Source organism: Lineus longissimus, chromosome 13 (assembly GCF_910592395.1).
Source record: "Lineus longissimus chromosome 13, tnLinLong1.2, whole genome shotgun sequence".
In the NCBI taxonomy this organism is placed as follows: Eukaryota; Metazoa; Nemertea; class Pilidiophora; order Heteronemertea; family Lineidae; genus Lineus; species Lineus longissimus.
Genome location: NC_088320.1, coordinates 12,020,043 through 12,042,967, shown reverse-complemented (window position 1 = coordinate 12,042,967; position 22,925 = coordinate 12,020,043). Strand labels below are relative to the sequence as shown.

Here is a 22,925-nt window from a genome sequence, read left to right as displayed (position 1 = left end):
GTACAGTGAAAGAGCGTCCGATTTGTCATCGGAAGGTCCTGGGTTCGAGGCTCGGCCAGTGCCACTCAGTACTTTCAACTGGCCCGAAATGTCCAAGAGCAGCACGGATTGGGCTCTCCTTGGTTTCTACAGAAAGGTTTCTGGATTTATAGGCTGGGGTATGAATATAAAGCGCTTTGAGGCAGTACCGTGTAAAGCACTATATAAGAACGAACATTAATTTTTGGAAGAGGACATGTACACAGCATGCTGTTTATGCAACAGACAGTAATTTTATGTTCACAGCTTCATTAGGCTCATTATAAAGCCCCGCCTCCGATTTTATGCTACCTGCTGTGAATCCTAGCAACATTTTCTCTTGAATACACAACATGCTGTGTATACAATGTATAGGTACGTGCATTGTCTAGAGTACACAGCAGACTTCGCTGGCTGGAGGAAACCTTTTTGGTTATATGGCATACATGCCATTAAAAAACCGGGGCTCCATACGCCTCAGTTACTTGGGGGTCATAGCCAGATGTAGAATGGGGTCAGAAAAATCGCAACGGGACCATTGTCACCTGAGGTTTCAAGAATCAAGGAGAAAGATTCAGCAAACAACAATTTAGCAGGTCCAAATGTTGAATAGAATAGCACAGGATTTTTGCTTCCTGACCAGTCTGAGAATACCACTAAGTCAAGACAAAAACAACAAAGTTTCAAAAATGAATGTTCAAAATTCTCTCCAGCTGACAGCACTGATGATGCGGTTATGTTAATTTGCCTCTGCTGTGCATGCAACCAACTTGTTCATGCGTACACAGCAGTCTGATGTGTACATAGCCACTTCGTTAATTTTTTATTTTTACAATGTACAGTCTAGCTCATATTAATATGAATGTAATGTTTGTTATGTCACAATTAACGTCTCAGTCCAAGGTATAATAAGTTTCAAGATCATAAGTAAAATGGTCTCTCACACATCACAAATTAGGGTATGTCCCCAGGACGCTTTCTGAGAATAGGCTAAAAACCGTATTGCATTTGGTGTATGAGTTGGCAAGATATCGTATGATACGTTTGAATAGGTGTTTATATTAATATATGAGCTAGACTACCAACACAGTAGGCCTACAGACGCTCGCACAAAAAAATCTCAGTGGCCTAATTTTCTGCATTCTGGTGGAATGAGTCATCAGCAAATATTGGCCTCTCCTGGTAACATTAACCCTAACAACCAGATTGATGCATTTCTGAAAATAAGCCTTTAAACCTATTGTCGGTGTAATGTATGTGAGTGTTTCTATATGGCAGTGTTCCCCGAACACTCATTTGTGAGCGTCACCAATGTACCAGTGTTTCTTCTGGACACAAAAAAATCCATTGCCCCCGAACACAGGCACATGGGGGCAGGTGTAGAAGTTTAAAATGTCCTAGGATAAAATGTCCGGGAACAAAGGATTCTATTATGCGCTGAGCTATTGACGGTCATGGTCTCTATAGAACCATATGCCATAATCTGTCAGAATACAATAGGCCCGGACACTTTTACCAGGGGGGACACTTTCTACTTTTACACCGGGACAACCACAGATGTTACACCAGTAGGCCTACATGTTATAGGACATTAAGTAGGCTATGATTAGAGATGTTAAGACATCGTACCTTGACGCTAACGGTAACGTTAATGACGTCACAGCCCATCGGTCTAATAAAGTATAGTACAAGACCAAACTCGCACAGTGCCAAAATTAGAATTCAATTGTAAGGAACGAAATTAGCGCCTCTAATAAGTTTCAAGATTGATTGGTATAAGACGGGTAGCCTATGACGTCTTCGACGTTACCACTATCGCTTACGTACGGAATCTTAATCTTGCTAAACACATTATTGTGAGCTACCTAACTATGAAGTAGTAGGCCTAATCATGTAATTGTGAGAGTGTGACTTCTTCAACAGCGCACATTTAATTCGGCCCCCGAGATTTCGAACCATGAAGCATAATGAGTCAAGCCGATTCACACTCTTAACAATGTACATGAGATCTGGAGGTGACGTGAAAGAGCCAGTCATACACAATATGTGGGTCACCGTGTCGTGCCACACACAATTTCCTTCTGATAGGATGACAGTGATAAATTACACTGAGTTGCATATTTAAACCTGGTCGAGCGTAAGGCGTAACCAATAAAACAGACAAAGACAATGTCACAACCAAGGAGCGACTCCGATCCAAATACTACATGTATATGTTGACGACATCAGCTACCTCGTCAAGGGCAATGTCGCCAGACAAATCATCACAGATTTGCATCGCAGATTTGTCACTAATCTTATCCAACTAATGATCCCAATAAAACAGACAAAGACAGCGTCACAACCAAGGAGCGACTCCGTCCGTCTCGCCCATAGTTTGATTATCACGTCGGCGATCATTAAACTTTATTTGGAATAGTCGCACTTTCAAGGTAAAATTTCCTCCAACATCGGCGTGTATTTTGTGCAACAGTGGGAGTTTTTTTTGACCCTACTACAGCACACACAACCATTGCCGTATTAATCCGATAGTGCTTCCATGAAAATGAGGGGATGAACAAGTTAAAAACCAACACAGAGCCCCTGAAATATGTTGCCTCCAATTACCCCCATGGGTTAGATCTCATAGGGAGCGCTAACATTTTCAGTACATTGGAACTTGCAACTTACTGGATTGCCTATGATTCGCAGCTTTGTCGAGTGGACAGTAAGGTGAATACGGAGTCACAACCAGGCTGCGGGGTGACTGTACCGGTCTCAGCAGACAGCCTTGACGTGTGGACAATGAGATGAATACAAAGTCACAATCTGACTGTTAGGTGATTGTTGTGGATTCACAGCTTGTCTTGTGGACAGTCAGGTAAATACGAAGTCACAACCTGACTGTCAGGCTGTCTTGAATTCACAGTCTTGTCGCAATGACAATAAGATGAACAGGCAGCCACAAACCTGGCAGTCAGGTGATTTTTCTGGAATCTTCGATCACAGCCATGTTGCAATGACAATAAGATGAACAGGCAGTCAACCTGCATGGCTGTCAGAACGGTGACTGTCGTCTTCAATTCATAGCATATAAATTTTCGGACATCGATAAATACTAACTCACACCTGGCCGTCAGTTATTGTTTTCGAGTGACAGCTTCGTCGCAAAGACAATATTGAAAACGGGGGCAGTCACATCCCGACTGTTAGCTTGGTGCTCGAATTTGTAACCTTCTTGTCGAGTTGGTTGTATATTGTTTTGGTGTCACAATCTAGTTGTAAGGACGAGTAGGTGAGTAAGAGCCACTGGCTGTAAGAGTGTTGACTGCCTTTGATTCACAACCTGGTCGAAGACTGTAAGTAAACAGAAGCCAGGGATATACAGGGTGGTCCATGAACGTAGCCATGAAGGCCTTACAGTTAATACTCTCTCCTACTAAGCAGGAACCCTCTCTATTAAGGACACTGCATTTGCTCCCAATTTGGCATTTCCTTTCAATTTCACCTCAGTAATCAGGACATCTCTCAATTAACCCCCTGCTCCTAGTCCTACCCTAGGCCTATATTCCCTTTTGTCGGCTGAATTATTAGGAGCATGGAGGTACCTCCATAGTTGGAGCTTGGAACCTCCATGGTAGGAGTTTGGACCTGGACAAGGTAATAGCCCGGGTAATCAGTAGACACTTAGCATCGTTTCATCAAACAGCAGGGTATTACAGCAGACTAGAAGATCTTTAGTAATTCGCCAAATCTGCTGCATTTTGGTGGATAATAATATTGACACGTTCATTGTACATTTTTCATGCAATGCAATGGGATTGGAAATGAATCGATCGCTGCTTTGGAGATTGCTTCCTGATCGGCGTAATTTCCCTAATCGATATTTCTCAGGACAATGGAGGTGCACATGCTATACGCCTGTCATGGTCAGGTATTAACACATGCGCCTCCGCAGTGACAGTAATGTGTAACCACAAGACAGTTTGTCGATATTTTTATTCCAAATTCAAAACAATATATCGTATTGCATTTCAAGTCTTTGTTTGAAGAAATTCTTCCTACAACAAAGTAATTTCGAGGGGGTTTTAGCGCACTATTTCGGTAGCGTATTGAGAAACTGTTGTGTGATCAGGTTTACTGCGTTGGCTGGTGCAGACGATGATTTGAAGCGAGGTGAGTTTTGGCCCTTGAAAAGTTGTTATCGACTCAAAATGGGAATGAATATTCACTTTAGTGTTATTCAACATGGTTACATTACAGTAGACTCGAAAATCTTTAGTAAATCGCAACATTTGCCGCATTTTGTTCGGGCAATCTTGCCTCGTACATTGTGTACATTCATGCATGCTATAGACGTGTAATGGAAGCAAATTCGGGCAGAGAGATAATATTTGAATATCAACTCTGCTTTTGGAGATTACATATTAGTCTGTAGGGCACATTTTGTGGCATTGATCGGGGCGCTTGATCGGGGCATCCTGCAGTTGATTTATAAATAAATTACCACAGGTATGTACTATAGTATGGGATGTAAGCCGACATTGTATGGCATTGAGTGTAACATGTTGAGTTGAGCTACCGCCATGCCGGTGGAGATGAGTTTATCTGCCTGTCCACGTAGGTCATCTTCATGATTGATCAATATGACTAACGTTACACATGTCACATGCATGCAGTGTGTATATTCAGCATGAGCATGGTCGGGCTGGCAGTGCATCACCATCAGTACATCGATGTACGTCGGTGTGGCGGGTGCGTTGCCCTTGCAGTACAATCATGAATGGGCCAGTTACGGGCACCCCCTTGTTGATAAACAAATTCTTGTCTCCAGGTAAACATTCAATTTAAAGTACAGTCCTTGCTATGGACTCGGTGTCCCACATATGTCCTGGATGTCCTTGGTCATGTAACCTGCTGGTCAATTTCAAACAGGCCTTGTGTCCAGGTAGGAAGTGAAATTCCACCATACCACGCATTGTACATGTTGTTACACTTTTACCCGAAGACCAGGTTGTGGGTGTAAACAAGGGTATGCCTGTAAGGGGTCCATTGAAAAGACATGACTGGCATTTCTTTTAGGTCAAGTCAAGTCAAGTCCTAGGCCGGAGGCCCTATGGCAACACTTTTTCGGACATTTTGAAAATGCACAACAGCATACGAAGCAGATTTTCGCAAAACACGACCTCACAAAAACACCCCATTTCGGACACAAGATCAAACTTTCTCGCACATAAATCATACTACTCTACACGATCTATGAACACAAAGCATCAGTATGCCACACAGATCTCCGACAAAATATTTCTTCTTCCCTCCGAATAATCTTGGGGAAAACCTCATTCTACATTATGGAGTGACATTTTGAAAGTTACAGATCGCGTCCCGATTTTTCGGATAAATGCCTACAGAGAGTCGGGAAGGTGTAAACTGCTGATGAAGTTGCTGATGAAAATGCTGATGGCTAACTCTAAGTTTGGTGGCTTGACATTTCTTTCTTTTTTAATACTATGCAATCAAATTCTAGTATATTCTACTTATAACCATTTAGTGAGGTGGTAAATAGGAAAAGAGAAAAAAATATGTATGAAAGGGTGTTTTTGATCAAAGAGTAGACGGCATTTTTTTGAAGTTTTCGAGGTGCGCCGATCAGCTTTTAGACTCTTCTTTTAGGTCGCATATCTCGCAGATTATCAACATATTTGTTCCAAATTTGATATTTCTAACAAGTCAAAGTCATATTCTTTTGCAAAATAACTTTTTATTGGAATGACAATGACAATATCATCGAGTTTCAGGCCAAAATAATTGGACCGCGCTCAGGCCCAAATATTTAGATTTTGCTGATCCAAGATGGCAGCTAAAGGCGATAGAGTAGCCATCAGCATTTTCTCATCAGCAAATTCATCAGCAGTTTACACCTTCCCCAGAGAGAGAGTCCATATTTTTTGTGTGTACCCTACTACCGCCGTTTGCATTCAACTATAAACATGATAAATGCATTGAACATTTGTCGTGCTTCTTTAGTCAACCAACCAAGAAGTTATCTTGAAATTTGGCACATTTTGGCTACATTCTTGCCAATAATTTCTTTCTTCCATATTTTTTTGCCCGGCATGCCCGGAAACTACATGTACAATGACCCAATGTAAAGATGGATATCTGACGACGTCATGAAAATTTTTCACGATCTTGCACGCATCCAATATCTTTTCAATATGGTTTCATTGAGAAAAGTTGTGAGAAACCGGTCTTGTGTTGATAATGTATTTCCCTAACAAGTCTTATGTTGCATTGATGCTTTACCAATCATGCCAATAGTACATGATTTTGTACCAAAGCTGTATTCAGGTTTTATTCTAAAAGTCGATTCAAGATAGGCAACTGAAGCCAACAACGAACTTTCGACATTACGCCATCCTCTGTAGTCTGTTAGGCACAAAACGAGCTATCTTAGTTTAATGCATGACGTCAAAATAATTTATTTTATAAACAATGGTACATGTACATGATGTATCCATCCATAGCTTTCAGATCCTTAGCATTGTACATGTAGTAATAGTATAGGTCATTGTAGGTCAAGAATCCACAGACATAAAATGAGACTTTTGAAATTGTGCTTGAAGAATGAAATAAGTTAGGAATTATGATATAATCAATTCTTTTTACTCAGGACAGGCTTTTTTTATCTCACAATTTAGGTGTCGACAGGGATTTGTGTTGCCTCAGCACTGTGACCATGGCAGGCCTGAATGAGGGCTTAGAATCTGGAAGCAACTGGACAGATCAAGACTTAAACAAATTTGGAATTCAGTATCATATAACAGTCACAGAGCCTTCCGGCATTTTCGAGAAGATCAAACCATACACAATCGGCACCCGGATCTCACTAAATGACCTTGCTGTCCAAAAGCTGACGGAGTACACTACTATGCTTCAGGAGAATTTCACTGATGCTTTCGTATTGGATGTCAACTCGTTTGAACTCATTGAAATGATTGATGCTTGTAATGAGATGCGTGGTACATGTCGTGGCTCTGGAGATCTGAAGACCAAATATGCTGCGGGCGAAATAGAAGCAAAATGGAAAGAGATACACAAAAACGTTAGGCTGAATATTGCTGGGGCGAAGTCACAACTTCTGACCGCAAGATTAAAAGCTGTCAGTAAGTCTTGGTAAGTCATTTTTAGCCTTTCATGCCTTAATATATTTAATACAGTGGAACCCCAGTCGGCGACCACCTCACTGTCCTCAGTAACGCGACCACCCTGCGAACACGACCAAAATTCACCGGTCCCGAATGTTTTTCAGCTCTCTAATTCCCTAACTGGCCCTCGCTAACACGACCACCCCGGTACCCAGACCGCGACCACCAGCTTTGTCGGTCCCAAACTGCAAAGTAACCCCTCTAGTCTAACGCAACCACGAGGCCTAATTAATTGCTGTAATCAACCACAACTGCATCGTATCAATTGGCACCTTCTCGCAAATCCGTATTGATAATCAGCACCTCCAACCAGAGTGAACCAGACTAGGCGAACATTAGTCATAGTCTGATGGTTATTGTTTTAATAGTGGAATGAATCCTCAGCAGTTTAGTTGTGACTCTTCTTTTTCAATCTTTTCAGGGATCCCACCTTTGTTATGATTGACACCTTCCTGACCAAAGTGAATAAAGTCCTGAGAAAGGCATCACCCAGTAACTTAGAAGTGAATGAGGGGACATTCGTAGATCTTTTCCAGCATTTTGCTAGAATCTTTCTAGTTGAATTCATGTAAGTACGTGTAAATAATCGAACGTCCTAAGTCATATTTTCTGTGTTCACACTGAATGCGAATTGAAACTGAATTCCGTAGTGTGCTCTCGGGAATACGAATTGGTTAAACCGCTTTCAGAATGGTTGCGTCACACTGGGCCGAAAACGCATTCAGATCGGTTTAAAATGCGCAACACTCAACCGTACAGTAATTCAGTGAACCACCAATGTACGTTTTAAAACCGTTTAGCGTGACATTCAGAAGATCTATTATGTCTTTGGTAAAGTAAAAACGACAAAAATGACATATCTTCATGATGAAAAATGTTTTCTTGACAAGACATTACTTGTTGAACTGTGTTTTAGGTAGTTTAGGAGTAATTTTTTGGCGGCGAATCACACATTATAACCCCAACATCGAATCCAGGGTATCATCAACCTCATCGAGCAAGAAAATACCCTGGGAACAAGAATAACAAGTTTGGCTCGCAAAAATAACTTAAGACGAAGTACCCTGTGCCCATGCGCAATGAGATCTTGGCCACCAGGCACTGCCAGGGGGCCGAATGTGGATATCTAAAAAGTGTGATATCTCGCATATTATTAATGACTTGTTTTCGATAAAACTTTTGTGGTAGGTACTCATAGCAAGGATACATCATATATCTGACAGTAGGAGAGAGGTTTCAAAATTGAAAACTTTTCAAAAATTGACAACCCATGTTAAAATTTTGAAACTGTTGCCAGGGCCACCTATTGGTGCTAGTTTTGCCATTCTGAGAGTTGTTAAATTTGTAAACTCCATAGTTGTCAAATTTGAAAACGTTTCAAAATTTGACAACTCCTCAAAAATAATAAGATATTAAGATTCAAAAGGTGATTCTTCAAAAACAAGTAATTTTACACACACAGGAAGATTTTACTCCCATGGTTACTAACTAAATGGCAAGATGGGTCCTTAAAGAACACGATGAATTCACCATCTGGATCAGGCACCCAAAGAGTTAATGAGAAAAATTGAAGATTCAAACCCAACCTTGTTCCACAAGCGAAAGCCATTGAATGCTCTATCAAAAAAAATCGCCACAGTAGAAAAAATATTCACGCGGCGAAAAGTTTCTGATAGTATTCTAGTTTGGTTTCCAATAGTCACCCAACCTCCTTAAACACAATCCAGCCTCCCCCAGCAATCTTCCTGGGAGAGGGGTACTTTTTTGGCATCCAGCCACTTCATAATATTGCCTTCCGTGTTCTAATCTGTATGTTATTTATTCTAAATCAATGTTATAAACTATGTACTCCCGATTTCTTTCTATTTTGATCATAAATGATTTACCTAGTCATGTTATAAATTTCATTTTTAGCTCAGCTGACAAAGTCAGCGGAGCTAGTCAAATAGCTATTCGATTGGTGTCCGTCCTTCCACCCATCCTGCCATCCTTCCATCATGCCATCTGTAGACAAAGTTGGGCATTTTGTAATCATACAACCGAGGCACTTCAAATCTAGTCTTGCTTATAAACACCGCAGAAAATGTTGCTTACAGAAAAAAATTTGGGCGATTCGACTCAAATTCAGCTCCCCAGGGGGCAAAATGCGTAAATGAAAAAACAATTTTTTGACGCTCTATTCAAGCAGATAAAAGCTTGAAATAAAGTTGAAAAGGTCTTCATGATACAGAAGTTTTGATATAAAATAGATTAGTGTCGATTTATATCACCAGTTGGCGGTAGTGAGCAAAACTGTTGTTTGACCCCGGATGACCCCGCTTTAAATTTCCCGCCGAGGTTACCTGGAGTACTATCGTCAAGAAAATGGCGGTGACATTTTTATTTCTACCGGAGCGATGATTTGTAAGTGACGAATTTTCTTTTTTAAGCCTTTACGGAAACGTATTTTGGTACGAAACTTCACACGTTTATAGAAAAGATCAACGAGAATGTGTTCAAATGCCCTCATAACAATGAGTTCAACAGAATTTGGTCAAAACAACCTTCGAATGGAGTCAACTTTCTTTGCGAAATTGAAGCGACGACCTCATTATTTATCATAATTTATGCAGATCTGAGTCCAGCTGATGGGTGATGTTCTGATTTGTGTTCAAACTATTGGAAACTTCGGAAATTAGTTCTATTAGTTCTACTATTCTGCAGGAGTATATTATAGCCATTGATGTTGACAGCTAAAAGCACGAAAACTTTGTTCAGGTTTCTCGTCCAATCACGTGACCTCTCCAACACTCGATAATGCACTCTTTTCGTCCACGTTTTAGGCCAATCTTCGGCCTGAACATGAAATCTAATAAGCGCAGTACTTAAATCAGATGTTTCTCTCGCCTTGAAAACATTCCAGGGTAAAATCCATTGAGATTAGCCGAGTTAATCCACTTTTTCCGTGCCTAAAATCTCTGCCGCTGAATTCTATAAATAGAAACTATTAACATCGCGGCAGTGTGGTTCCCATTGTGCGCCCTCCCACTTCACACCATGTCAGGAACTTTCACGGAGAGAGAGGGCGTGCGGTAAGAAGAATGGCCAAAATGACATCACGTTTTCCTGGCAATGTCTCTTGCCCGACAAGTCAAGCATTGGGAAAGCATCTTTACAGACAACGTTAGAACTAGAAAACGAATATGTTAATTTGCAAAATTAAAAGCAGATTTCACCACTAACCAGCCAAATCGGAATACGACGGCGCAAAATGTTCTCGCTTTCCTCCTGCTAAAAAACCTTGTTCCCGCACTCCTATTTTAATTTATGCCAAGGAATATGATATGATCTGTTTTCACTTTTTTGTAATCAAATGGTATTCATATAATGAGATCAATAGTAGTGTCCATGTTAGATCCCATCATGGAGGTATAAATAATTATTTATACCTCCATGATCACATCGTTCAACTAGTCTTCTCTCCCCAGGTGCCTCACACGGACCTTCACGTCCCCATACTAAAGACCAACTCTTACAATATCGCCCTCAAAACAACCCTGGAGTCATGAATTCACAGGTGCTCCTGTGAAATCTCAGTTCTAGTTTATTTATCAAACTTTATCGAGGGTTATCGAATCGAATGGATGTGTCGATCGTCGGGGCGGATTGATATGTGGTTAGGTTGTGTGTCCAAGGCGATTAGGTCATTCAGTTAGTTTGAGAAAGATCATGATCATGAAGATGCGTGTTGTGTTATCATGACTGGAAAATAAGTTGAAGTTATTATTAGTACTACGATTCTTACATGAGTAAAAAGTAGACGTTTTAAGCAACACAATAATGTTACTCCCATAAAAAAACTGTCAATTCTCCTTACCACTCACAGAAGCCAAGCCATTGCTGTTAAAGGAGATTGCTCGTCAATCCACGTGACTATCAGAGACACCTGCAGTGAAAATATTCAACTACTTCGGTTTCCATATAAGGGATAGTCATTAGCATATTTCTACTACAATGTTTACTATGAGTCTAAGCACGTGGGTCACCCAGGTGGCTCCGCAAGCGAGGTAACTTGACGAGGCATGGTGTTATACTATAATAGTACCTTACGAATCCGCATGGAGCGCGTTATCGATAATGGTCGCAAATAATGTCAAAAACATAAAAAGTTATCGTAAATATTGTTATATTTCTGGATATTGGAGTATGTAAATGATAAGGAGACCTAAACCAATGACAGACCAGTATCCTATGAACCTTACTAGTGATTTGGGGTTCTTGAAACTCCTTAGATTTATCAATGAAAGCTTATTCCCGCCTTAGGTTTTTACCGGGCCATTCATAGCACACCAATTTCTTAAGCGTTTTAACGAGAACTGTCCTTTAAGTTATGCAGGGGCTTAATCAATTACTTGCACTCCATGTGGGGTGAATAACATAACCTTTTGAACGGCTGGCTGTAGGGGGATGATTGGAACAGCCGGTATACCTGCTGACCTGCTGAACCAAGGTTAATGTTATTTTCAATCCACGATTGCAGGTCACCTGATTTTCGAGATTTCGCGGGAAATGAAATTGTAAACAAACGCATGTGTGCAGTTCAAATGTAAACAAAAATGTATTTTTGGTACTTTTGGTTGCTGGACTTGGGTTTTCCCGCAGTTAGGAGCTGGATCAAATTGGTGGTCTATTGTGCTGTTTTAGTCAGAGGTAGCCCTTGATTATGAAGGGATTTTCAAATTAAGGTGACCATAGTCTTTTATGTGCTCAGCTCACCACAGCTTTCAATACTTGATGTATCTGAAGAGGCGCGCGTATGGCCTGTTATGTGTAGCACTATGCGATTCACTGATTCATTCAATATTTCAGTCAGAAATCGAATGAATAGTTTCTTTAGTGAAAAATAAATCAAATAAATTGTCAATCGAATCGAATGATAGGTTGTTTATCAAAAATGTATTGGAAAGAGTTTAAAATATCAAGACCGAGATCAAACAATCTCATTCGATTCTTACAAATCACCTATTCAATATTAATCGCATAATTCGTCATATAGATTAAAGTACATTTCGATATAATCAAATAGTTCTTACAAAAAATTGAATGATAATTTGATTTTAAGAATGAATGTTCATTCGATTCCATATCAAATGAAAAGCAATATTCGATTTAAAAATCAAATGGTCTATTTGATTTAAATCGAATGACCTATTCGATTTAAATCGAATGAGTATTCGATTTCTAAATCAAATGGTCTCATTCGATTCTGCTCCTATTCCATTCGATTCTAATTGGTTGCTAGTTTGTCACGTGACTATGATTGACCAATCAAAATCGAATAGAAATCTACACAAAATCGAATGACCTATTCGGTTTTAAATCGAATGGTCTATTCGATTCTGCTCCTATTCCATTCGATTCTAATTGGTTGCTAGTTTGTCACGTGACTATGATTGACCAATCAAAATCGAATAGAAATCTACACAAAATCGAATGACCTATTCGGTTTTAAATCGAATGGTCTATTCGATTCTGCTCCTATTCCATTCGATTCTAATTGGTTGCTAGTTTGTCACGTGACTACGATTGACCAATCAAAATCGAATAGAAATCTACAAAAATCGAATGACATATTCAATTTTAAATCGAATGTCTATTCGATTTTAAATCGAATGACCTATTCGATTTAAATCGAATGAGTATTCGATTTCAAAATCGTATATACTTCTTATTTGATTCTGAAATTGAATATACTTTGATTAAATTGAAAGATTTGGTGTAATTAAAATCGAAAATGCTTCGTTTTTTGACCAGTTAATGCGATATATTTGAATCTGATTTTGATCTATTTCTTTCACCTTTTGATTTTTTCTAAGTTATATTCGATTATGAATTTATAGTGTTTGATTTGATATACAACAAGAACAGTATTTTTTGTTGATAAATGTTTGAAAAAAATCGAATGAATATGCAAAAAAATCAAATGATTGAGGGAAGAATCGAACAAAGTTGATTAAAATCGAATAGATAGGCACAAAAATCGAATTTTAATTGCAATGTTGCTCAAATCGAATTTTGCTACAAAAAACATGCCATACGCGCGGAACCTGACATGGCCTTACCAAGGAGCTGCTAACTTTGCCTTTTTGGCTGAGACATTGCTTCATGTAGGACTAAGAGGAGCACGCATTTTAAAGTTATAGTAGTGATAGTACAGTTGGTTCGAGCCATTTGGAAGCCGACATGTGAAGGCCTATCTGGGTTCTCCTTCTTCTCCGTATAAAAAGGGGCATATTGCTGACTAAGGAACAAGGCATATTGACATTGCCTCATCATCTCTATGGGACCAATTGATATACTTTTATATGCACGCATACATCATGCCATTTCAGGGTCCGAGTCTGTGGACAATTGGTTTGATTAATTTGTCTCTTCGATATTGCTCCTTTATTGCATTAGATTTTCATCGCAATTCGATCTATTCAAGATATAGCCAATTTGAACCTGTCTGCGCCAAGGATAGATTGGTTCCAGATCGACTCACTATGACTAGAAATACGCAGTAGAGCACAATGTCATGAAAAACGACCCTTTGTATTGTAAATTCCAATCACCTGCAGGACAGGTCAATTTCTCTCAATAAAATTAATTTTGTTGACTCCTGTAATCTCTACCTTATTAAAAAAAAAAGAAAGTGGTGCTAGTCCCAAACTGGTAATTTCTATTTATTCTGACCTCTGTTAAATCATGATACCTCTCAATTACAGACAGCATTTTGTATCCTTGTGCTGTACAACCCAGCCTGGACATACCACAGTTGTCCATGGAGAAGTCTCATCCTCTCTGACACTTTTTTTCTGTAAAGCTACTGATACAACATACTGAACTAGGGATATCTTCCGTTGCCTCCTGTAATATTTACATACCATGGCTGATTAGTTCAATCATATTTCATCCACCTGGCAGCTCTGCATTGGAAATTTTAGTGGTATAACGTGTTCTCTTGACCTTCAAACAGTAGTATAAAGCCGATATTTACTACTTTATACCCTCAGTCCTATGTTATTAGGTCATCCAGCTGAGCGCCAGGCCCTTGGGCCTCTTGTTTGGCCAAAAGATGAGTGCTGATTTTTGGCATTTGTACTGACTGCTGGATGAACTAGCACCAATAGATGGCTCTCAGGAGAGTTTGCAATTTTGACAACCAGTTTACAAAATTGCAAACGTTTCTAATTTTGAAACTTCTCTTCCACTGTCTGATGAGTTTTTAATTTGACCTACTTTTCAAGGTCGCAGAGGACAGAGTGGCGTAAATTGGCTGTTTGAGTGTAACTATGGCACGTTTCTCTGCCAAAGCTATGAATTTGAAACTTGGTACATATAACCGTCTGTATCAGATAACCTCTGGTGCTGAATTTCGGTCCGATCTGCTTCTCAACTTGGCCACCAGGGGGCCAAATGTGGATATCAGAAAAGTGTTATATCTCACTCATCAATGACTTGTTTTCGATAAAACTTCTGTGGTAGGTACTCTAAAACGGGAAATTTTTGCGGCTGGTTATTTTCGCGGATTTGCATTAATTCCTTGAAATAATTTAATTTTACGCCGATTATTTTTGCTGATCAGACAGCATCTGTCAATAAACTCTATTTAAAATTCTTATTTTGCGGTTTTTATTTTGGCGGATTACAGACACCCGCAAAAATAGCAAAATTAAAAATACAGCGAAAATTTCTAGTTTTACAGACAAAAATATCATCAAACAAGCAGTAATAAGGATGTCACAATGAATTTGCAGACGACACCTGGAAAGAACAGGGGGGTCTTCCCATCTACCACTGACTACGAAAGTAGTATTCAATTGCAACCGCTTAAAGTGGCCTTAAACCGCTAATGATTCAGCCTATTCTTAGCATTTTCTCGGGCGGTGAAAATGACCCGTCTCACTTCCTATTCACAAGTCTCGCGCAGATTAGGTAGTTAACAGATTAGGCCTGCTTAACGTGTGTGGACCATTTGGTTCCATTCAATAACTTGCGTATGACTCAGTGATGCTTTGATACCTGATGTGGCTTATCATTAGTGTGCAAGGATCACTTTTTAACGAATTTGCATTAAATGATTTTCATGGATACTTGTACTTGTAGTGTCGCGTTAATACGTATTAACGCAGTCAATTGTGAGGCACTCTGGCAAAACCAGGCACTTCTCTCCAGATTTTGAAAATGAGTTATTGGTATGAGCTGTTTCTGCAGGAAATCATGTTTAAATTAAGGTATCATACTTGACTATCGGTTGACAAATAACTGAGATATGAATGATTGAGTTCACTGTTGTTCAAGGTTTTTAGTTACAATTATTTTGAGAAAACTTCATTTATAGGGAACTCATTCAGTAGGATAAGCATTAGAAGCTACACCTTATACATTGTTTAAATCACTTTAGGTGGTGTCTAGACATGGTACACATGCTTTCAGAGGGTTCACAGGACTCATACAAATATTTTACAAAAAGAAAAAAAAAATAATTTTTTTTTTTTTTTACTTTTCCCCTTTTTCTCCCTTTTCTCTAAAAGCGAGAAGCGCCTGGTTTTGCCAGAGCCCCTCACAATTTTCAGTGCAAATGCGCAAAAGGTAGTTTCTGTCTTGATGATCTTCTTGAAAGGGCAGGGGCATTTGTCTGCATAAAGTCCTGAAAAACGACTACACATATATATTGGCTATTCGCACTTGTTTTGACAAATCTAAATTCTTAGGCAGTCCTCATTTGAATGTCGGACACCATTTTTAGTTTATCATTTCTGTATAAAAAAAAGTCTAAGACTGGACGAAAGCTAGTAAAACTGTTGTGTGAGGGCGGGTAAATCTATCTTGCGTGTCCTAAGTACGAAAATTTCAAATCGAATCGAATGCGCATTGGGCCAAGTGTGGTGCAGCCGTTTTGAAAAGTGTACATACCCATTTTTAGTGGTATTCGGGAGAGCACTCTCTGGAAAACCTTTCCAATTCGGATCCAGACATGCCAGAATGAACAGCATGAGACAGATACTGGCATCTGAACCTAGCTGGATGATACAGTGTTTGCCTCTGTGTAAATGTGGCAACAATGACAATTGACATGGAATTCTAGTAAAAAAAACATGAAAAGCAAGAGATTTTGCAACTGCGTAATTCGCGAAAATATCCTGCACGCAAAAATAGTATCTGTTTTTAAAACAGTACTGGGGCCAACCAGAATGCGCTAACTTGAAAATGCTAAGTAGACGAACCAATCAGTGACTGAGTCGGGAGACCTCTTGAACATGAGAATGACTTGCTTCTACTGCACTATCGCTTCCCCAGAGTGTAGTCATGTGGAAGAATGATACAGGTGCATACTGTAAAACTGGAAATTTTCGCGGTATTTTTCCTACAGCGCAGGTGTGGGCTTGACGTGACAGTGTATAGGAGTCATTGGATCACTTGATCACTTGATCACTTGATCATGGGACATTTCGCTTGTCCGATCGATAACTTAAGAACGACTGAATATTTTCGATTCATCTTTTGTGCATGTATGCTATGTCAGTAGACGTGGTTTCCTTTCGAAATCCGACCCGATCCGGTTCATGGTTTAGCAGCCAGGGGGCGCTTTATGTAAAAACAAAATTTGCCATAGGTCCCTAGGTAAAGGTCGATTTTTCACCAAATTTTTATGGTAGGCTTTACTGGTGATACCACACTGTGTGACGTACAATTTTCTGATTTTATTGATTTTTCTGCCCTAAAGGTGGCGTGTCATGAAAAACTCGTATCGGGCGAAGTCCGATCGATAACTTAAGAACGACTGAATATTTTCGAGTCATCTTTTGTGCATGTATGCTATGTCAGTAGACGTGGTTTCCTTTTGAAATCCGACCCGATCCGGTTCATTGTTTAGCAGCCAGGGGGCGCTTTGTGTAAAAACAAAATTTGCCATAGGTCCCTAGGTAAATGTCGGTTTTTCACCAAATTTTTATGGTTATGGTAGGCTCTACTGGTGATACCACACTGTATGACGTACGATTTTCTGATTTTATTGATTTTTCTGCCCCATAGGTGGCGTGTCATGAAAAACTCGTCTTGGGCGACGTCCGATCGATAACTTAAGAACGACTGAATATTTTCGATTCATCTTTTGTGCATGTATGCTATGTCAGTAGACGTGGTTTCCTTTCGAAATCTGACCCGATCCGGTTCATGGTTTAGCAGCCAGGGGGCGCTTTGCGTAAAAACAATATTTGCCACAGGTTCCTAGGTAATGTCGGTTTTCCCCCAAATTTTTATGGTAGGCTTTACTGTTGATACCACACTATATGTCGTACGATTTTCTGATTTTATTGATTTTTCTGTCCTATAGGTGGCGTGTCATGAAAAACTTGTATTGGGCGACGTCCAATCAATAACTCAAGAACGGCTGAATATTTTCGATTCATCTTTTACGCATGTATGCCATGTCAGTAGACATGGTTTCCTTTCGAAATCCAACGCTATCCGATTCATAGTTTAGCCACTAAGGGGCACTTTCTGAAAAAACAAATTTTGCCATAAGTCCCTAGGTAAAGGTCGGTGTTTCACCAAATTTTTATGGTAGGCATTACTGGTGATACCACATGATATCCCGTACATTGTCTTGATTTTATCAATTTTTCTGTCCAATAGGTGGTATGACATGAAAAACATTTATTGACCACAATCCGACTGATAATTTAAGAACGCCTCAATATTTCCTTTTCATATTGTAGTTAAGTGCTCTGTCAACAGTCTGTGTTGGTGTAAGTTACAAAGTTACCTTCCGAAATTCCCCCGCCCCAATGCATGGTTCAGCCTCCAGGAGGCATTGTGATGGAACAAAATCTGCCATCACTCTCTCAGTTAAGGTCGGTTCCTCACCAAATTTTCATTGTAGCCTTTATTGATGATAATACATGATGATATGTTGGATTTCTTCATTTTCCTACCTAAAAGTGGTGTTAGGCCAATTTCAGCAGGGCTTTGTTTGAGTGTAATCTACGAACCATCCTAAGTTCTCGTAATCCCCAATTACAAAGAACAAATACCTTCACAGCCCGCACTTCACCTTTGCCCATGGCGCTGTGGGTTAGTGCAGTGTCTGTGCTTGTTCATTTTGCTATATTTGCGGGTGTCTGTGATCCGCAAAAATAAAAACCGCAAAATAGGAATTTTAGATAGAGATTATTGAAAGATGTTGTCTGATCCGCAAAAATAAGAAGCGTAAAATTTAATTATTTCAATGAATTTTTGCAAATCCGCGAAAATAACCAGCCGCAAAAATTTCCCGTCTTACAGTAGTGCATACCTTCTGTAAATTACAACATGTGGTTAATGGAAAGACATATTTTGTGCTCAGAAGATTAGAGAAATTGTTGTGATGTAGTCATGCCTGTGTTGGCATTTTATTCCAGTCTGTCTATATGGTTTTGCAGTATAACTATTATTTATTCGGTAGAATATTGAATGACGGTGTATGTAAAGTTTTTATAATGTGTCTAATGATTGTAAAAGGCTTTCTGAGTGACCATCCCCTCTTCCTTTTCTTTTAAATCCACTGCAGTCCAGCCATGGTAAAGCGGAGTTTGATGATGGGTGGAATGGAGGTAACATCCATTAATGATCTCCGCTATGATTATGAAGATCATGAATCTTATGACAGGTGTGAGGATGCCCCAACAATAGTTGTCACAGTTGCGGAGGTATGTGAACATTTATCATCCATGATCACAAAGCTAAGTGCACACAGGCGACAAAATGACACTGACAGCAAAACTGAGAGCATTTGTTTTCAGTTGTTTGTTTTGCATTTTTGTAGTGTTTGTTTCGATCACCCGCACACGGGAGACAAAATGTCATGGTCACGTCACAGGTCACATCAAAAACAAGGGGTAACCATTGGTTGCGCGTGATCCGTCACACCCGCGCATTGACCTGGCTTGGTAATGGTATCACATGACGCTGATTGCTTCATGATTAGCTGATGTCAACGACGATGACGCAAAAATGTTTTACGTTGCGTTGCAGTCACCCCAAAACGGGGGGCGACGTTTTGATGAAAAACATTTTGACTAGGTCAAAAATGAATTGCATGTTTAAGAAAACATTTGTTTTTGAAACAGTTTTCGAAAAGCATTTGTTTTTGTTGCCCGCAGACGGGCAACATCATTTTGTCGCCCGTGTGCGCTTAGCTTTAGTGGCATAATTAGCTGAGATTTTTATGGTGCAAACTAAGAATGTGACATCTAATCTGAGATTCTTTGTTGTTCATTAGTCCTACTTTTCATAGTCATGGAGGTCGAAATAAAGTGCGTCATGAAGTAACGCAAGCTCTGTTATTGTCTTGGCTCTACAGGTGAGCATATGGTCCAAAAGGACAATTTCCCTTCCTTCAGACATGTTTGAATAGGGAAGGCACCTACCCTCCCTGTTTCTTATCTTACTACTCTTTTAGTCAGAGATGTTTTTTAAAGTAAAAGCATCTTAGGTTATAAAGTCATTTTTCAGGTGAAAAAAGTAGCAAAAAGGAAGAAACTTCACTGTCGAAAGAGAAAGCAACGCATTTCAAAGGTACAAAGAACCGAAGGAAGAGATAATGTTGGAGGAGCTAATGCTGCTGCTGCTGCTGATGATGATGAGTATGATGATGATATTGATAATGATGAGGATGGTGATACTGGCGACAGAAACCCCTCAGATATTATTGATGACGATAGGGTTGAGTTCAGCAGCAGACTACGTGGACAGCTCGGAATCGAACTTCTAGCAGACATTGATCGTTCCTGTTTAAAAGAGGTTAACAACAAGCGCATGATCCTTGGCCTGACCGTTGAGGCAACGTGGGTAGGTTTCATCCTATTTTCATAAGACAGCTGAACGCGAGAGCAGGGTAACAGCGGTGGCGATGCTGATACCTTTGAAGCGACTTAGTTGTTCCTCCTGTCAAGGTTATTACACCAAGGTTTGAAAAAAGGCCTTGCCATTGTTTGCAGGGCCTTGAATATTGAGGTATCATGATATCTAATCTACATCACGTGCCGTGAATGTCCGTCCGTTCATGCCAAAAAAGTGTGGGAAAAGTATCTTACTATTTCATGTTCTGACAGATTATGGTGTTGGTGAGGGATTAGGATGAAATACTACCATATCTGAGTAATTGCTAAGTTGAATGAGCATAAAAAGTATTTCTTTTATCGGCTAATTCATCCTTCAGGTTGCTTTTGCATAGATATTTGTTCGACTTATGCAGGAATTATGCTCTGACTGCACACTGGTTCTGCAACTCCTGCTGCGAAATAACTGAACTGGCTGCAGATAACTGATGGTGGGTCATTTCTGACCTGAACTGTAAACTGAAGGTGGGTCATTTCGACTTTGCCCTTGATTACTTAGTATGTGTCTCGCATTTAGAAAATTGCCAATTTGCATTTCTCGTTTTTTTTCAGGTGAGATTGACCTGTATGGAGTTGAATGATGTTGCTGCCTTCAGAGAGGTGCAGAAAAAGCCTCCACGAGAAGATGCTCCTCATATTGCCACTATCTATTATACCAGAGCATATGATATGCTTGCAAGAAGTGATCGTAGTGTGTTGATATATATCATGCGGTACTTGCTGTTCCTATCAAATGACACTGCTGAGTCCCACTTGCCCAAGCTTTTGCATGGATTTTTAAGGGATTAGGGAGCATTTTAAGGGAGGTACCAAATTGGTTTTTGCTCTGTGTAAAATCCATTTGGCGGGCCAGGCAATCATCTTTTTTGATTTTTGCTTTCTTCACAATGATCCTTCCTAAGGTCACTACGCTCTTTTAACTGTGCTCCCTTCACCCTTTACATTTAGATTTGGGATTCCAGATCTGTTGGATATGAAACTTGTTCGAATAACCAGTTTCATGATTTCACACCATCACCACTGAAGTCAATTTGAAAGGCTTCTGCCTCTTAACTTTTAGAAAGTTATGGAAATCCTACTTTGGAGGTGGAAGGCTGAACACATGAACACACAATAGAAAAGGCAGAAATTTAGTGTCACAGTGTATAGAGTGGAGCCTTCTGAATTTCCCCTTCGGGGATTAGGACCTTGATCTACTTATTGCAGGGGAGGAAAGAGCCTGGTTGAGTGATTGGATACATTAGTGGGGCAAGATGTTCAGTAATTCGAGAACCATTTGTCAGACATACACAAAGTTTTGTAGCAGGATGTTAGGAAAGGGCCGGTTATGACCTTTCATTTCTGGCTAGAGCGGAGGTAAATTATGCTGGTTAACATTTTAGTGCATCGTTCCATCAATGAAACAAGTCTTAAGCTGTGTTCACACTAGAGCTTTAAAACGATATAGGAACGTTCCAGCGAGTTATAACGATATGTAGCTATTGATACACAAGGCCTACAACGATTGAAAATACTCGGGGCTAAATCGCCAATTTAAGCGTTTTCCTCCCACAGTTCTGGTTTAATTGATGTAAGTCCCAACAGTGTAGCACTGCAATACAGGTAGAACCCTAACCGCCAGGCTTACGCAACTGATCATGTACACATCCCTTTCATGGCATTGGCAACTTGAGTACTGTTATGTTTATTGAAAATCACTGGTGCCAGGATAACTGCCCTATTGATATAACAATGCCGGTATGAATGGTTATCCCCGAGTTTTAAAATGATACAGGGCAGTGTGAATAGTATAGGAGCGTTTTTACCGTTGGGTGAGGGAGCATTTTGAATGATTTAATGGAAAACGGCTTTAGTGTGAACACGGCTTTAAAGTCCCATGATGGTTCAGCCTCTGGGTACTTTCGTACATGTTCGTGTATAGTAAGTATTCACAAATTGTTCATTCATATTGTCATTCCACGGGCACTAAGGATTTTCACTTTATGATGTTTGATCATGTGCAGCAAATGTATGGCTTAAAAATGATATGATCTCCTTATATATTAGCTTGTAAATAAATCACCCATTTGTAAAAAAAAGTGTCCCTGCTTCTTAGGTGGCAGCACTGTCCTCTGCAGACAGGTACAAGTGTAGCATGTGGAAAGTTGTGATCTCTCTTTAGGGACTGGACAGTACCGTAACTCAGTTCATGTCTCCATTCCAGTACATGTATATGTACAATTTAGCCAATGCTAGAGCAACTCCAGGAGAACATTTCACCGCCAACCAAGGAGCTAAAAACTTCCAATAGCAGTACTCTGACGGTGCAGCCAACTGCAGGGTTGTCCTCATCAAACAGTAATTACAGTAGGAACTGCACCTTTGGTCAATTGGCTCCTTAGCAATGGAAGGTGTTACTAGTATGTGAGAGCACTTCTGCAAGGTTCTTAGGAACAGGATGATCCCTGCATGGGTTGATAAAGATGTATTAGTAGGTCATACCACATGCCCTTCAGGTGCCTTAGCCATGGGGGGGGGGGGGTCCAACCCTTACAACATGCTCTGGCAGCATGACACAGGCTAATGAATGGGTCAACATTAGCATCCTCACCAACAGGGGGGTTTCTTTAGGTTTTCGGACTGTAAGAAGGCTACATGTAGCTTATTCAATTACGTTGCCATCAGGTAGGCCAAGGCCGAAATGTTATTTGAAATTCAAATCAGCATTTCAGGACCTATGGGGCCCAATTCCCCAAAGGGCTTTCATCAAGGGCAAATTTGTAGTGATGAGCTTGTTCTTTTTTTGGGGGAAAAATGCAAGTGGAATTATTTACCGGTA

General features: G+C 40.0%; 1 protein-coding gene across 1 annotated transcript; it reads left to right on the top strand.

Moving 5' to 3' along the window:
- The first annotated feature begins 4,138 nt into the window (after window positions 1-4,138).
- On the top strand, window positions 4,139-19,109 carry LOC135497683 (uncharacterized). The gene is made up of 5 exons (XM_064787514.1): window positions 4,139-4,173; window positions 6,699-7,173; window positions 7,627-7,773; window positions 18,778-18,920; window positions 19,033-19,109. Exons 2-5 carry the CDS (start codon window positions 6,737-6,739, stop codon window positions 19,107-19,109), a joined length of 804 nt encoding a protein of 267 aa, XP_064643584.1. The 5' UTR covers window positions 4,139-4,173; window positions 6,699-6,736.
- The last annotated feature ends 3,816 nt before the right edge of the window (window positions 19,110-22,925 follow it).